The 17500-nt window shown below is 40.5% G+C and overlaps 2 protein-coding genes across 5 annotated transcripts in view; both read right to left on the reverse strand.

The window, feature by feature from the left end:
- The window catches only part of LOC135103534 (probable phosphoserine aminotransferase), a 17036-nt gene extending 3131 nt beyond the window's left edge, over positions 1–13905 (reverse strand). The window contains exons 1-4 of the mRNA XM_064009938.1: positions 13468–13905; positions 9348–9478; positions 2944–3059; positions 551–712 (exon numbers count right to left, since the gene is read on the reverse strand). Coding sequence (XP_063866008.1) covers positions 551–712; positions 2944–3059; positions 9348–9478; positions 13468–13623 — 565 coding nt within the window. The 5' untranslated portion in view covers positions 13624–13905. The remainder of the gene's footprint in view (positions 1–550; positions 713–2943; positions 3060–9347; positions 9479–13467) is intronic.
- Positions 13906–15482: 1577 nt separating this feature from the next.
- LOC135103539 (uncharacterized) overlaps positions 15483–17500 on the reverse strand; it is a 15081-nt gene continuing 13063 nt past the window's right edge. For all 4 annotated transcript variants that reach the window (XM_064009953.1, XM_064009954.1, XM_064009950.1 and 1 more), the window contains exon 7: positions 15483–16341. In XM_064009953.1, coding sequence (XP_063866023.1) covers positions 16247–16341 — 95 coding nt within the window. In that variant the 3' untranslated portion in view covers positions 15483–16246. The remainder of the gene's footprint in view (positions 16342–17500) is intronic.

Consider the following 17500-nt stretch of genomic DNA (forward strand, 5'->3'; position numbering starts at 1 on the left):
ACCACAAAACAGGATATTCATGTCATTATCCCACAAATTAATTAACATGTGCATCACACTACGTACAGCTTTCTTTGTTTTAAATTGTGAGTTTTGTTTGGAAGAACCTCGGACGCGTAAAACTGAATAAGTAAATAAATAGATACAAAAAAATATCAATCACCACGACATGCGAGGCAGGAAAGACGGGGCTGAAAAAAAAGTTGCAGTTAGACATACGGAAGAAGGGAAGTTGAGTAGATTAAAAAAAAGAACGGAAAAGACGAAAGAAAGGAAGCAAGGAAGGAAAGGAAGGAAGGACGAAAGGAAGAAAAGAGGAAAGGAAGGAAGGATGGAACTAACGAATGAAGGAAGGATATAGTAGAGAGCAAAAGGAAGATAGCCACTTAAAAGAAAAAAAAAAAGATGGGTGTATTAGTAGTAGTAGCAGTAGTAGTAGTAGTAGTAATGGTAAAGATGGGGTTGGTAGTGCTGGCAGTAAAAGCAGCAGCAGCAGCAGCAGTAGAAGTAGTAAGATGAGGAGTGGGGGGAGGAGGTAACAGTCACGTACCCTCGACTGTCTCGTTGGCGCAGTAATAGACGTAAGAGGCCTGCGGGTCGAGGGTCCAGGTGGAGGTGGGTGGCACCCCGGTGTAGCGCTCGCCACGCGGCACCACCTCGGTCACCTGGCCGTACTTCGCCGCTTCCTTGGCTGCCTTGGCCGACCACGACCCTGCATGAGGAGGATGAGGGATCTCAAATGGGAACATATCCTTGCTGAGCAGTTTGATTTAATCACACTACACAATGAGGAAAGCCTTGTCGCCCTGTGTAGATAAGGATGGTTGACAACAGGAGATGTCGATTTACGCAATATGATCATAGAATGACAATATATTTTTGTTAGTTTTTCCTCACCGCAGATGCCACAATTACTTCGTCACTTCAATTATGTACTAAAATGTTCATATATCCTTATATACATATTAATTCATCAATGAATTAGCAAGTTATTATGATATCTATGACAATATTACTCTACTTAATTAAACTTACTCTGTGCTATGAAATATTGTTACAGCGATCATAATAATCTGCTAATTATTGAATTCATATACATATACATGGAAATTATGGTAAATAATTGAAATGACAAGGTAATTGTGGCATCTATGATTTGAAAAATGTAACAAAATATGATGCATCATCCTATGGTCATATTGCATCAAGCTTCCTAACTGTTAACCCTTCAATACAACGTAACCATGGTATAAAATGGTATAATCTACATTTTTCTTAAATGGTTTCTTCGTGAGGGCATGAATCCCTGTCAGCATGGTAATGTATAATTTAGGCGGAGACGTAGTGCTGTGGAGGAAGGGAAGTGGGAGTAGGAGTGAGGAAAATGAAAAGTTAATAAAACGATGAAGATGGGAAGAGGAAGGACAGACACGCTAAACATCGCAGACATGATGACAGTATTGAAAGACGTGAATTAAACCTGAAATTGTTATAAAAGAGAGGAAGGCTGAAAATAAATATCATGAAGAGAATACGGCTTTGTTCAACATGATGTAATACATAAAGCTAAAGAACAGAAAGAAACTCCATTAAAATAAAAAGAAAACACTTGAAGAAAGATTTAAGAGGTTAAATCAAGAACATGCGTGAGTTGCTGATCAGGTTGTTATAAGAAACCACTCCATCTTTTCCGGTTATGATGTACATTACAGTACTATTTAAGAACCACTTTATACCGTATAGGTATCCTTGCACTCTTAGTTTACTCTATTCTTACTCATACATGCATGAGAAACTATGTAATACTTACACACTAGCACGTTTTATAAAGTGACACACTTTGACATCCGGCTCTTTCTACTTTTGTTTATATCTGTAACACACACACACACACACACACACACATACTACAACATTAATATCACCTCGAAAAATCTGATTCGTAGACATTTATCAGTTTCATTACTAAAATATATAAATAATCAAATAAACAGATAAAATAAATAAATAAATATAAAATGATAAATAAAAGAAATAAACATCACCCATACACGTGAAGCGATTGCACCATGTCAACTCACCTAGAAAATTTTGTCCTACTAAGCTGACAACTTGACTGCTGACGCGTCCTGGGAAGTCCTTTTTGTATTCATTATTCTATTTCATCATTTCCCCATCCAGCAGAACTCAATCCCCCTTACTCTTGTCTATCAACTCCATCTACTTATCAGTCCTGGGAAGTCGTTTTTGTATCTATTACCCTGTCTCTTATTTCCCATACAGCACAATTAAACACTCTTCGTTTTTCGTATTAATTTTGTCATCCTGTATCTTCATTTTCCCACCCAGCACAACTTACTCCTCCTTGCCCTAGTCCATCAACTTCATCTGCTTATTCTCCACCATCCGTTTCATATCACTGGTAACATTGTGGGTGCTATACTAGTCTTTGTAGAATCTTGGGTATTGTGATTTCTAAGGATGAGGCGAGAAGAAAATATATATTTATCAGAGTGAATAAAAGGAATTAAATTGTTTTGCTAGTGCTTATTCTCCACTATCTGCCTTAATGTTTGTTATCATTGGTACACGTGATTATTGTTGTCACTAGTGTTTTTTCTTGTTTTTTTTTTTTTTTGTAATGTTCTCAGTCCTGTGAATATTTTGCTTTCTCGAGTTGTTGACTTATTGATAAGAAGTTTTCTTATTTATACTACTACTACTACTACTACTATTATTATTATTATTATTGTTATCATTATTATTATTATTATTATTATTATTATCATCATCATCATCATTAGTATTAATCAGCACATCTCGCTCCTTCATCCCACTTCATTACCAGCAGTCAGCATGCCTTACAATTTCCTTATCGCCGCCTCGCTTGTCTTTCCTCGTCCAGTACCCTTCCTTGCTGCCTCACGCCTCCCCACGACTCACCCGTCACGAAGTAGTCCGCCTTGCCCGTCCTGGCCATGAGGTTGAGGGGCACCGCGGCGAATTGGCCCGTCCCGCCGCCCTGCATGAACACCACCCGGTAGTTGGAGGGGACATTCCTGGAGGAGAAGAGTGGTGTGAAGTGCATGACTCACCCTTCCATTGTACAGTTATAGGATGTAACTTTCGATAGTGCAGTTATAGGAAGTAACTTTGCTATTGTAATTCTGGGGGGGAAATATCGTAAAATCAATAAAAGAAAAATTATCAGTCACACACACACACACACACACACACACGTAAATCATGTAGTAAATTATGTATGAATGTATGTATGTATGTATGTATGCGTGCATGTGTTTAATGTGAAAAAAAAAATCCTACTCATACAGTACATGAGAACATAAGAACATAAGAAATAAGGGAAACTGCAAGAAGACATCAGGCCTACACGTGGCAGCCCCTGTATGAAATATACCTACCTATTTCCACCTATCGTCCCCATCCATAAATCCGTTTAATTTCCTCTTAAAACTCCCTAATGTCTTAGCACTAACAACTTGATTACTGAGTCTGTTCCATTCATCTACCTCTCTATTTGAGAACCAATTTCTTCCTGTCTCTTTTGAAACCTAAATTTTCAAGCTTGAGCCCGTTATTTCTTGTTCTGTATCTTTTCTGTTTTAATTTTTGTTTTTCGTTTTCCAATTCATAAGCAATATTTTCATCACTACTCTTCCGATGCAGCCAAGACCCACATGGTGAGGAGAAACTGAGGTGACAGCTTTCTAAAGTTTCCCACCACAAACTCTCTAAAACCTCATCTAACCAGTCTTGTTACGTCGGCGATCATGGACCTCCACCTTCCTCTATCAATGGCCATTCTCACAACTTTCGCCATGTTAATTAAGTCTTCCTTCTATGTCCTCCAACAGGCTATCCATATATTTAATCTCCAGATTGCTACGTCGGAGAGCAGACTGGTCATCTCCCACCATAGAGAGAGCAGTAGTCAAACATTTCATGGAAGCAGGATGATTTCACCAGGAAGTGACAAGGTATGACGAACAGGTATTTCCTTCACATTACTATCTTAAAAGGTGTGGTGGTTGAATGTCGACCTTTCGCAGTTCGAGGTTGATATCGAATCACCTAATGTGGAGGAAATACCTATTAGTCATGCCTTGTCCTTTCCTGGTGTTATCCTGGTTTCACTAAATGCCTGGATATTGATCTCATGAGGAGTTCTCCAGGAAGGTTAACTGCGGCCATCCAAGACACAGAACCTTTCACCATGTGCGTCATGCTCTGTCCTTCCCCTTGTGAGGTCATCCTGATCTTATTAAATGTTTGACTCTTTCAGGTGCAGGATGAGCAGTTAATTCTCAGAAGTAGAGTTCTAGAGAATAAATTACCTAGGAGCATTGCAATGACCGCTTTGTAAATTCGCAAACTCTATGCAGACCAATTTCTTCTGCAGTATTCACGGAGGCACTGAATGGTCTTGCTTGCTTATCCCTGTCCTAAATTGAAAGAAGTTGCATGTTCCATCTTTGCAGTGTTGCCTTGTGATGATGTGGACACCGGAAAATGCAATACATCCAGTGTGTTCGTGGACATCATCATCATCATCATCATCATCATCATCATGCGTACCAACAACAAAAATGTTGCGCAGGTTGGTATTTCGTATTAACTACAGCCTCTCAGTAAGAAGAGGGTGAGCCGACTTGCGAAACAAAAAGTCTTGCATTTGTCAGTCAGGGACATTAGTGTTTCCGGTGATTCTCTTCGTTCCATCTCAAAGTCCCTGGTGATTGAGTCCTTCCTTCATAACAGCATTCGTGTCTCGTGTTGTTGCGCAAGTGTGTTAGGATATGTTAAACGAGGCGAGGCGTAATTTTTTTTCTTTCATAATTCATTTTACGTATTTATCTTCCTAATTATATGTACACACACACACACACACACACACACACACACACGAGAGAGAGAGAGAGAGAGAGAGAGAGAGAGAGAGAGAGAGAGAGAGAGAGAGAGAGAGAGAGAGAGAGAGAGAGAGAGAGAGAGAGAGAGAGAGAGAGAGAGAAAGTACATTAAATCTACTGACACACACACACACATACACACACAATGTAAACATTTCACGCAGGGAAGCCACAGAACGCCTGACTTCTGATCTTTCTAAAATTTCTGATTGGGCAGAGCAACCTTGGTATTGTTCAATGCCTCAAAAACTCAATTCCTCCATCTATCAGCTTGACACAATCTTCCAGATAACTATCTGCTCTTCTTCAATGCCACTCAACTGTCCCCTTCTACGCTGAACATCCTCGGTTTGTCATTTACTTATAATCTGAACTGGAAACTTCACATCTTATCTCTAGCTAAAACAGCTTCTATAAAGTTAGATCTTCCGAGACGTCTCCGCCAGTTTTTCTCAACCCCACCCCCCCACCAAGATGCTAACTCTGTACAAGGGCCTTATCCGTTCATGTATGGAGTATGTTTCATATGTTTGAGGGGATTCCACTCATACCGCTCTTCTAGACAGGGCGGAATCAAAAAGCTTTTCGTCTCATCAACTCCTCTCCTCTAACTGACTGTCTTCAGCCTCTCTCTCATCGCCGCGATGTTGCATCTCTAGCTATCTTCTACCGCTGTTTTCATGCTAATTGCTCTTCTGATCTTGCTAACTGCATGCCTCTCCTCCTCCCGCAGCCTCGCTGCACAAGACTTTCTTCTTTCTCTCACCCCCATTCTGTCTACCTCTCTAATGCAAGAGTTAACCAGTATTCTCATTCATTCATCCCCTTTCTCTGGTAAACTCTGGAACTCCCTGCCTGCTTCTGTATTTCCATCTTACTATGACTTGAATTCCTTCAAAAGGGAGGTTTCAAGACACTTATCCTTCAATTTTCGACCACCGCTTTGGACCCTTTTCTGGGACTGACATCTCAGTGAGCTTTTTTTTTTTTTTTTATTGGATTTTTATTGCCCTCGGACAGTGCCCCTCCTACATAAAACACACACACACACACACACACACACACACACACACACACACACACACACACACAAAGACACACGTAAGTGCTGTACATTAAATTATCTAGTGACACACACACACACACAAAGACACACGTAAGTGCTGTACATTAAATTATCTAGTGACAAACACACACACACACACACACACACACACACACACACACACAAGGAAAACTGACTAAGAAATGAATAATTTTTAAAAGAACACACACACAAAGACACACGTAAATGCTGTACATTAAATTGTCTAGTGGCACACACACACACACACACACACACACACACACACACACACACACACACACACACAAAGACACACGTGAGTGCTGTACATTAAATTATCTAGTGACAAACACACACACACACACACACAAGGAAAACTGACTAAGAAATGAATAATTTTTAAAAGAAAAAAAAAAAAAGACTTTTGAAATGATAAATAAGGGTATGTCTGTGACTTACATATATGTGACTTACATATAGTTTAACTGTTATGTTGAAAATGTTCCCTTTCGTCCTTTCCTACGTACAACATATCGATGAACAATTACAAGAATAATACTTTCATAGCGATTGAATAATTTATACAGTCGGATTTGAAGAGACTGCTTAGCAATCATGTGGTCAGCGCCAGCTCACTCTGTAGTTTCAAGAGGTTAGATTATTATATGGACAGAGGTAAAATGAGGTAATAGGAAGTTTGGCAAGGGTGGGACGCTCATGATTAGCACAGGAGCTGCCCAGTGTAAGGCTTTTTTTTTTCTTCATTCTTTTTCTTATATCGAGAGGTCTTTCTTTGATGAAAAATATACAAAACTAACTGTGGTTGATTCCATTTTGACTAAAAGTTCCCCTGTAAATAAGTTTGTGCCTAATTTTCAAGACCACGGGTGTTGTGCAACGTTTCGGATTCAGTTTATTTAACGAACAGCTCAGTCACTAAATACTAGACTGCATAATTCATAAAGACTTCAGGAAAGATTTTAATGCGGGAAAGGGCTGAAGGTGTCCAAGGTTAAAATTTCTGATGAGTTTCTTGTCTCCATTTACTGCGTAATTCCTGCGCCACGAGTAGAGAGCAGAGTAGGTACTAGCATGTAGGGCGCAATCAGAAGGGTGGTGACCTACCAACCCAGCAGTCTCGTCACACCTAACCCAGCGTGGCAAGGCTGTCTGGCTACACCTGCCCACGCCTGATTGTTTTGTCCTACAGCGAAATCATATAGGATGACAATGACTATGATGATGATGATTGTGATGGTGATGACGATAAATATGTACATCCATATAATAATAACAATGGGCTGTACTATATCCTTTCCCTTACGTACCAGTGCTTTGAAAATTAAAAATAAATAAATAAATAAATAAAGTTCACAATTTTTATTCACATCCGCTGCATGGAAATTTCCAGGGATACAGATATGAAATTATGATCGGAGGTCCCCAACGGAGAAGTAAGGCAGCAGCATAGGCAGCATTAGGGGTTAAGAAAAGATCAAGAATGATGGGCGTATCTCCAAGAGAGTCAGGAATACGACTAGGGTGTTGCACCAATTGTTCTAGGTCGTGGAGGATAGCAAAGTTGAAGGCTAGTTCACCAGGATGATCAGTGAAGGGAGAGGAAAGCCAAAGCTGGAGGTAAACATTGAAGTCTTCAAGAATGTAGATCTCCACAAAAGGGAAGAGAGTCAGAATGTGCTCTACTTTGAAAGTTAAGTAGTCAAAGAATTTCTTATAGTCAGCGGAGTTAGGTGAGAGGTATACAGCACAGATAAATTTAGCTTGAGAGTGACTCTGTAGTCGTAGCCAGAGGATGGAAAACTCGAAAGATTCAAGAGCGTAGGCACGAGAGCAGGTTAAGTCATTGCGCACATAAACGCAACATCCAGCTTTGGATTGAAAATGAGGATAGAAAAAGTAGGAGGGAACAGAAAAGAAGCGTCAGTTGCCTCAGACACCAGTGTTTCAATGAGGAAAAGAAGATGAAGTTTAGTAGAGGAGAGAGGATGTTCTACAGATTGAAATTTAGATCTAAGATCGCGAATGTTGCAGAAGTCAATTAAGAAAAAGTTGAGGAGGTGTCAAGACACTCAGGGTCGATACCAGAAGAGCGGTCCGACCTGGGGACATTTGTGGTCCCCCCCCCTCTGCCCCGATGGGGACTCCGAGGCTGGTGTAGGAGCTGCCATGATAATTTTAAATTTTGAGTGAAAGGTGTGCATGTAATTAGGTGCTTGTAGTTTTGTGTGAAGGAAAAGAGTTGTTTTTAGAGAGCAGGCTGTGACTGCCCCCTTGTATTGTGAGACAAAGGGAAACGTTCAGTGAGGTCACAGCTGAGTTTAACGATAAGTTCACAGCATCCCCTGATCCAGTGCTTTAGACCTCACTGAGAGTAATTATCGTTTCGGCAGGTACCTACTGCCTCCTCCTCCCATTATACTATAAGGACAAACCGAAAATGTTCAGTGTAGAAGACGGGGACAGTTGAGTGTCATTGAAGAAGACGGGGTAGTTGTCTGGAAGGTTATGTCGAGTTGGTAGATGGAGGAATTGTGTTTTTGAGGCATTGAACAATACCAAGTTTGCTCTGCCTCAATCAAAAATTTTAAAGATCAGAAGTCAGGCGTTCTGTGGTTTCATTACATGAATTGTTTACTTCCTGAAGGGTTAGACGCCTAGGAAAAGACGTGGAAAAGTGCAGGGTGGTATCATCAGCGCAGGAGTGGATAGTTCAAGGAGTTTGGTTTAGAAGATCATTGATGATGATGATGAAGATTGATGAATGACTGATGAAAAAAAATGGTTGATAGGACAGAACCCCGAGGAGCACCACTGTTAATATATTTAAGAGAACAGTGACCATCTACCACAGCAGCAATAGAATGGACTTAATGCAGAGAGCCAGTTATATGGAGACATATGCAATGGACAGGATTTTTTTTTTCAAGTTCACAAAGGACGAAAATTTCAAAGGTCCTAAAACTCGACACCAAACGCTAACATCTTTAGGGTCTTACTGTGCCTTCACGCCTTTTTTTTTTTTTTTTATGTAGGAGGGGCAACAGAGAGAGAGAGAGAGAGAGAGAGAGAGAGAGAGAGAGAGAGAGAGAGAGAGAGAGAGAGAGAGAGAGAGAGAGAGAGAGAGAGAGAGAGAGCCCACAGAGGTGCCAGTTCCAAAAGAAAGGTAAAAAATACCATTCAATACTGGTTAGCTGTGTCTAGTGTGAGTGCCCTTGAGTACTTTAAATGGTGGCGGGCACTCACTGCATGACTATGATGGCGGGCACTCATTACAACACTGTGCGTGGAGGCGGGTACTCCGTATAAGACTGAAGATGTTGGCGAGTACTCACAGAAGTTCCCTAACAGTCTTCTCCGTGGCCTGAATGATCTCCCCGAAGTCCTTGGAGCGATGGGACACTTCGAGGACGCTGATGTGGGTGTCTTTGTGGCATAGCAGCTCCTCCTGCAGCCTGCGGAGCACCTGTGGAGGATAATGAGGATTTTATGACCGTTTCCTCATTAACAGTTCGATCTAAAGTTGACTGCTACTTCGTGTGCGACATTCCAAAGGTGATGTTAACAAAACTTTGCTTCTGTGAACTGATTCTCCGATCCATATTTCACTTGTTTGACACCGGTACTTTAGTGTTGGTGGTGTGACACCTCCTGAGCAGACGTATAGACATGCTGTAATTACACCTTTAAACAAAGATGAAATAAAGAAGCCATAAAATAAAGGAAAGAAAGTAACAATGATATAATGGATAATATTTTGAAACGTTTAGTAAAAGACTATTTTCAAAGGTCACGGAGATAGTGAGTAATTTTCTCATGGAAGGTTTTTTTCCCGGTGATGATGCAGAACCATTGTTACATTATTATTTTGGTCATGAAAACCATCAAAATTGATAGATACCACTACAGCCTGATGAACGTAGTTGATGTAAGACACCCCGGAGTTTCATAATGCTGTGATGCTTCCGTTGTTGGACGGTCAATGAGGAGGAAACGAGGTAAAAGTTGTGAAGACGTAAAGATTATCTTAAATTAGGATGTTAGGATAACCCTTTTTTAGCTACAATCTTCGGGGACTAGCACTTGCCGTGAACCTTTATCTTTAGCATTTTTGTTCCCCTAGGCCAGAATTCCCTCTTACACACACACAAAAAAAAAAGACAATGTAGTGCAGCACAAAAATGACTATGAAACAAGATCCGCGGCTGCCTTCTCCCCGCAGGCTTAGGGCAGTGAGAACAGAGTGCGGTCTTTATGTGGAGGCTGTAAAATAAATAAACTAGTCTCCTGAGGAATTGAAAGTTCGAAACAGACTTTTTTTTTTCTGTCTTAATAAGAAGCAACAAATGGAAAAAGAAGGCGACTCACACACACTGACGTTATCTTGTATCTGACTTTATACTGCATGAGGCGTTCCATCCATGGCTCATAATGTAATGGCTCATAATCGCTTGACTTGCCACTAGCACACACATGAACACGAACACACAAACACGAACACACGCGCGCACACACACACACACACACACACACACACACACACACACACACACACTCTCCCTAAATCATAGTGGACACACAGTCCCTAAATCATAATAATCAGCGTCTCCCTCTGCCGCTCTCATCCCCGTGGTAGAAGAGTTGCGGTTAGAATTTGTTCCAATGAAATCGGACTATATATTCCTAAGATCAATTATAACATTTTATCAGTGGCTTCCCGTTTTTAGAGCTCTTAAAGTTATAACTTCTAAATCTTTTAAAAGGTCAAAATTTGTGAGAACATGATTCATCATAGCGAAAAGGCTAAGTGTTGTTATTCACCATGAGTGCACCCTGTTTATCTGAAGTAAAGTTCATCAACCCGAAGCTATTAAATCGATTTCAAAGTTTTCATACGAAATGTTAAAATCAATTCACGAGAGAAGTGAATAGTTTTTGTGAAATTTTCGATGAGTTTCTGAAGTATTTCTTATTATTACGTAATCGACAATATATATATATATATATATATATATATATATATATATATATATATATATATATATATATATATATATATATATATATATATATATATATATATATATATATATATATATATATATATATATATATTCTGTCGTCATGTGAAACTAACAGACCAGTGGTTGATGTCAGCAGTTTCTTGTTTAATTTAGTGACTTTAGCAGTATGATCACTAAAATTTTTCTTGATCAGTTTCATAAAACTTCAGGTACTTTGCCGTTCATCTTCTTTTTACAGATTCAGTAGGCCCTTTCCTCGGCAAGAAACTATTTTATATTTAACTGTTCCATCATTTTAGTTTGTCGTTTCGATATAAGGATGTACTTCACTGCGGTACAAATGATTCTACAGTTTTATTCAGTTTACTGATTAATAAATGAGGAAGTTATTTGTCCTCATTGTCCTAAACCGCACCGCAATCAATTGACATTTGCGAGAATCTCTCTACGTTTTCTAGTCTGCCCTTCGGTAACATGGTATATTATTTTTCTTTTCCATCTTATTTATTTACTTTTTTCTCCTTTTTGTTTAATTGATTTAAATGTTCTAAGGTATCACGCGGTCGCCATAGACACTGAAATCAGATCCAGATCACGTGACTATCAGGGATTTCTTTCACTGTTAGAATAATGCCAAAGATGTTTTCTCTCCTTGGATATTCCACATAGTGTTTAAGGAGTCATGCGATTCATTTGGGAATCATTCCACAGACTGTTCACTTGTGGTCGTCTTTTGCTTGACAACAAGGTAAGGAGGAATAGGAAGAGCTGTGGGGTGCAAGAAGCTGACAGGTTCCAAGTACTATTTTTTTTTTTCTTCCTGCGCCGGTAGTTAAATCCTTTATATGATTTATTTGATTATTTTATGACTGTCATCTCAACACCAGCGTGACTTTCAAGATGTCGACCTGCACCGGAAAGGGTCATGACACGGGCGGCGGGGAGTTATTTATTATTATTATTATATATATATTTTTTTTTCGATGTTCAGCTCAAACTATTCTCATCTCACTCATTTCCATTTCTCGCAGACGTTCTGCGCGCGTGTCACCTTTCATCTCCTTCACTAATTTAACCCCCAGTGAAGCGTGATGGGCGGCACTGCTTCACTGGCTGGGAGGTGCTGGCTGCTATTGACACCAGGCACTGATATCGGCACAGACTTCCTAAACACGACTCTCTCTCTCTCTCTCTCTCTCTCTCTCTCTCTCTCTCTCTCTCTCTCTCTCTCTCACCTTTATACAGAATTCTTTGATAAGTATAACGTCACGTGATCCCGCACATCCCTCGCCATGAGAGAGAGAGAGAGAGAGAGAGAGAGAGAGAGAGAGAGAGAGAGAGAGAGAGAGAGAGAGAGAATGCATGGTGCATGGTGAAAGGTTACAAAGTCAGGTTACAGTAAAGCCCCACTACCACGACGTAATTCTTCCCACAGCATATGTTGGAAATACCCACACCAGAAACACATCTGGACACGACATTTCACATTGCTGAACACGTTATGCAATGTTCCTCATACTATCTGTTAAATACGGGTGGTAAGCGGTGCCGTGGATTGCTCAGAACAGCTCACTAACAATATTCTGGTGGGATTCAGACCAGGACGAGGAGCAGGGAAAATTCCACGTGAGATTACAGCACAAGTAACGATACGCTCCAACAGTATGATGATAAGGAAACTACGACAGCAGTTGTATAATCCTGTTGAACCAGATCGCCTTAATTTTACGCTCATCAAGGTGGGCGCACCGGCATGGGAATGCCGGTGCGGTAACACCAAGGTCACGTGGAACAGAAGCGTGTCCAAACATGCTTCAGCTCAAGAGGGAGGTTTCAAGACACTTATTCATCAAATTTTGACTACTGCTTTGACCCTTTTATGGGACTGGCATTTCAGTGGGCATTTTTTTTTTATTGGATTTTTGTTGCCCTTGGCCAGTGTCCTTCCTACATTAAAAAAAAAAAAAAAGCTCCGTGGGGATTTTCCTACTTGCGCTGTAGAAAAAACCGCACTGCGTTAGATTAAGGACTCCCGCAATCTTTAGGACCCCCCCCCCTCTCTCTCTCTCTCTCTCTCTCTCTCTCTCTCTCTCTCTCATGACGAAGGAATGCGCAATAACATAGCATTAATGTACTTATAAGGTCTGTACAGTATGTGTGTGTGTGTACTATTATTACTATTGATACTACCATTACTACTACTAGTGGTACAACTACTAATACTAATAACAATAATAATACTGATACAATAACAACAACAACAACAACAAAACAACAATAACAATTACTACTACCACTGCTACTACTATCACTATTAGTCGAAAGCCTCCCACCACTCAGGATGAAGCTGAATGCCTTGTTAACTTCCACCTCACGCCCCATGGCCACCACTTCCCTCATACTAATCACCCAACTCTCTCTTGTAACTTACCTCCTCTGGAATCTTGGCCGGGCCGGGGGCAAAATAGCTAAATTCTTGAGTCATGGTGTGGTTGGTGAGGCTGGTACTCCTTGTGCTCCTGGGTGGATGGTGGCGCCCAAACTGGCGGTATTCAGTGGTGAGAGCCACGTCAGGCAGGCTGCCCATGGACCGCCTGCCTGAACACTTTTTCCACTCGCCAAATCGACCGAAGCTGAGGGGTCGGGCTGCTCAGACCTTGCCGGGCAGGCGCGCCCCTCATGTCTTTCTTTACTGTTTCGCGGCTCACCCTGGCATCCTGCGGCTCACCAACCCGAGCCAGTGTGCCAACAGCTTCCTAAGGGATTGTTCCTGATACACTACAACCACGATGTTTACTGTAAATTACGAAATAATCTGAGAACTACTGATAAAAGCTGCCCGGCATCTCTGTCTTACCATTGCCAACGTTGTCTGGTCGCTCCACCGCTCACTGTTGCCACCCAAGCGATGACTTATCCCCCCACAGCCACACCTCCTGCTTGTGTTCCCGTTTGTATTGTGTATAAAAAGTTGAATGATGCACTCTCTATATGATCACCATCTGGCGGTACCAATGACCCCTCAGCCACCCAGGTCTTGCTATTCCCATGATATAATGGGTGGTTTACGACGGACCTTCTCTTCTATCTCACTGAATGACGTTTCCTATGAATTTTTTGGTCCATATCTATGCAGTTACGCTCTCTCTCTCTCTCTCTCTCTCTCTCTCTCTCTCTCTCTCTCTCTCTCTCTCTCTCTCTCTCTCTCTCTCAATACTGCCTCCTCCACCACCTGAACAACAGTACCCACACGGCACAAATAACCTTGAGCAGACTCGTGAGGGAGGACTTCCAATTCCCGAGGCAGTGCCCGCCTGACACTGACGCTTCGCTGTCAGTGACATGGTATTACTTTAAGGAATTTTTTTTTTTTTTTATGACCACATACCTACATAATGAGATAATAGAGTATTACAATGTATGGGGGAGCAATGGTCGTGAATCTGTGGAATAAACCTGCACTAGTTCACGCAATGATTAAACAGAATAAAAGTAAATTATAGCGTTAGATGCTGGAGAATAATACATGGATAAGCCACGTAGGAAAAGTAATACTCTATCTTGAGTTAAGATGACGCTCTCTATAAAAATTATGGATCTTGTTTCCGAATCGAGACTAGTTTCTCAATTTTTAACGCATTCACAACCAACCGGATGTTGCCACAGGTCTGTGACGCAGGTACAGTCCAAGACCATAAAAAGTCTCCCACCTCTACCGACTCTGAGATGAGGCCCGGGGTTTTCCTAGACGACTGCTCAGCCAAACTATCATGGGGAACATACGCACGCACACACACCGCGAACCCTCTAGGCTGAGGCTTCGAATCCAGCGCGCATGTCACACTTAACAAAGTTTTTTCATCGAGATAGGCCCAATCCTTGGCTTCACAGACGTTAATATTCTCCACTATTACAAACTACACACCAGTGTTCTCAACAGGCAACAAATACCTTCAACCAGTAAATACCTGGTTTTGAAACTACAGAGGATTCATCAAAGTATGTTCGTGCGTGTGTTCGAAATATTTTGACTGCATCGTCGTCCAGAAAGACCCCAGACCTCGTTGCAGGGTCGGCGGAGGGAGGGAGACTTTTTATGGTCATCGACTGTACCTGCGTCACAGACCTGTGGTAACATCCGGCTGGGTGTGTATGCGTTATATGGTACTTTGCCGGCAATAAGGGAATCATCCCCCAGGAATTTTTGAGGACTTTTGTGAAAATATGATTCGTTTATATAATTTGCCTAACTATGTGCTATACTGATTTCCTTCAACTTGTTTGTGAAGTTAATTCTTTGAAAAATCTGAATGAAAAGATATTTATATCGTAAACTAAGATGATTTGGAGTTGAGAAGAAAAAAAATTCCTGTGTCCTCTTTGAATTTGCATTTTGCACCCATTACATCAGGGATTTGTCGTAAGATGGCAGAAAAAAAATCAAAACAAGTTTTATGAAAATTATAATTTAATTTATAAAAATGGTGTTGTATCACATTTTCTAAAAACTAACATTTTTTTCACTATAAGTACTGTGCCAATAATACCGTAAAAATTAACAAAATTCGCTGATAGTGTAGAAAATCCAGGATGAATCTTTTGATACGATGATGTGAATACATCATGCTAACAAAATACAATTTTTAGGAAATGTATCACACATCGCTGACACATTTTTACAAAAAAATATTTGATAACAAACGATCTGAAGAACAATGCGTCATAAAATAACGACAAACAAACAACAAACTATATTAATAGATTAATACATTATTAAATAAATAAGTTAAATAAGCATATAAATATGAGTAACATTAGAATAAAATTATTATTCCGTTTTAATATTATCAAGACTGCGTAGAATACTGCTACAGCTGCTGCAAGTGTTGTACATGGAGCACCTTAGGTCGTTAGCGTTATTTTTTTAAGGCAAATCTTTCAAGAATTTTAAACACGAAAGGAATATTCAAGTTTAGTGATTTACGTGCATCAGTATATAGATTTATAAGTACTGAACTGTGTAAATTTAATTTGTGTTAAATAAATTATCTATCTATTTTGTGGGTAATTGATGGTCAGGCGATGTCTTGTAGGATTAACCGAATCTTTTGATGGCGGCCTCGTGGATCAGGATAAGGCGACAATGACTGGCATGAGGCGCGCTCCGTACCAAAAACACCCTGACACGTCGTGTGATCTCCGTCAGCATCTCAGTTGCCGTTGCAATCGAACTGCTTAAATGACGTTGCTTCAGATCTGGATGGAACCAGACTCGCGCCCGAGGAGGAGGCAGACAGGTAGTTGCCTTAGGTAGGAAATGAGTCATAATAAGTAAATACAGCAACGTGATGGAACAAATGACTCACTAGCACTAATGAAGAAGGATAGAAAAGGTTGTATTGTGTTTCCTCTTCATCGTTTTCTGTTATGGTCCTATAACTTATGTATCCCCCCATTCCCTTCTCTCGTACACTACAGCTACAAGGGAACTGAATGAAGGGCGTGCTGAGAAAATAATAGAAACAAACACCTATACTGGAAGCCTTGCTGCTAGTACATTTGAATATTCTCCCACATCCTTCGTCTCCCTTCTCTCTCCCTCTATGTGTGTGTGTGTGTGTGTGTGTGTGTGTCTTCGAAATGAACCGGTTTCGGGGGTCAGTAGCTTAACACACTTTTCAGAGAGAGAGAGAGAGAGAGAGAGAGAGAGAGAGAGAGAGAGAGAGAGAGAGAGAGAGAGAGAGAGAGAGAGAGAGAGAGAGACGCACACCTGCCCACCCACTTAAACACACACCTACACCCACCCACCCGCAGAGACACATAAGATCATTGATCCTGTGGTGAAACTTTTCCTACTCCCTAGACACCACACGCCCGAGCTGCTAATTGGTACACTACACACATTGAGGTCAGGAATGCGGTGGAGCAATGGAAAAAATAAAAATAAATAAATAAATAAATAAATAAACCAAATAAATAGATAAATAAGATAGATAAATAAATAAATAAATAAAAATAAAGAAATAGAGAAAAGCTCATGCTGTGAAACAGATGTAGGAATTGATGGCTGGTAATAATTTTTCTCTTTCTCTTATTTTTAATGAACAGGTAGACTCTTAAAAATCATCTGAAAGTAGCTCCACAAGAAGAAAGTAAAAGGAAGATGAGGAAGAACAATAATAATAATAATAATAAAAAAGACTAGGGGAGAGAAAAAGAGAAGGGTTAAATAGCTTTATAAAAATGTTCTTCCATATCTCATCTCCTCCTGGACATAACATAAACCCATTAACTAACTATTCTGTTTTCTTCCCTGTCTTAATTTTCATCTGGTTCTATTGTCCGCTTGAAATGAATGGCAGGATGACTAACAATTCAATGTACAGAACACCGCCTAAATCTATTTGATGTGTGTGTCCCTCCTTCACACTTTTCTTATACTGATACAAAGGTGCTGAAGGAGA

Source organism: Scylla paramamosain, chromosome 9 (genome assembly GCF_035594125.1).
Source record: "Scylla paramamosain isolate STU-SP2022 chromosome 9, ASM3559412v1, whole genome shotgun sequence".
Taxonomy (NCBI): Eukaryota; Metazoa; Arthropoda; class Malacostraca; order Decapoda; family Portunidae; genus Scylla; species Scylla paramamosain.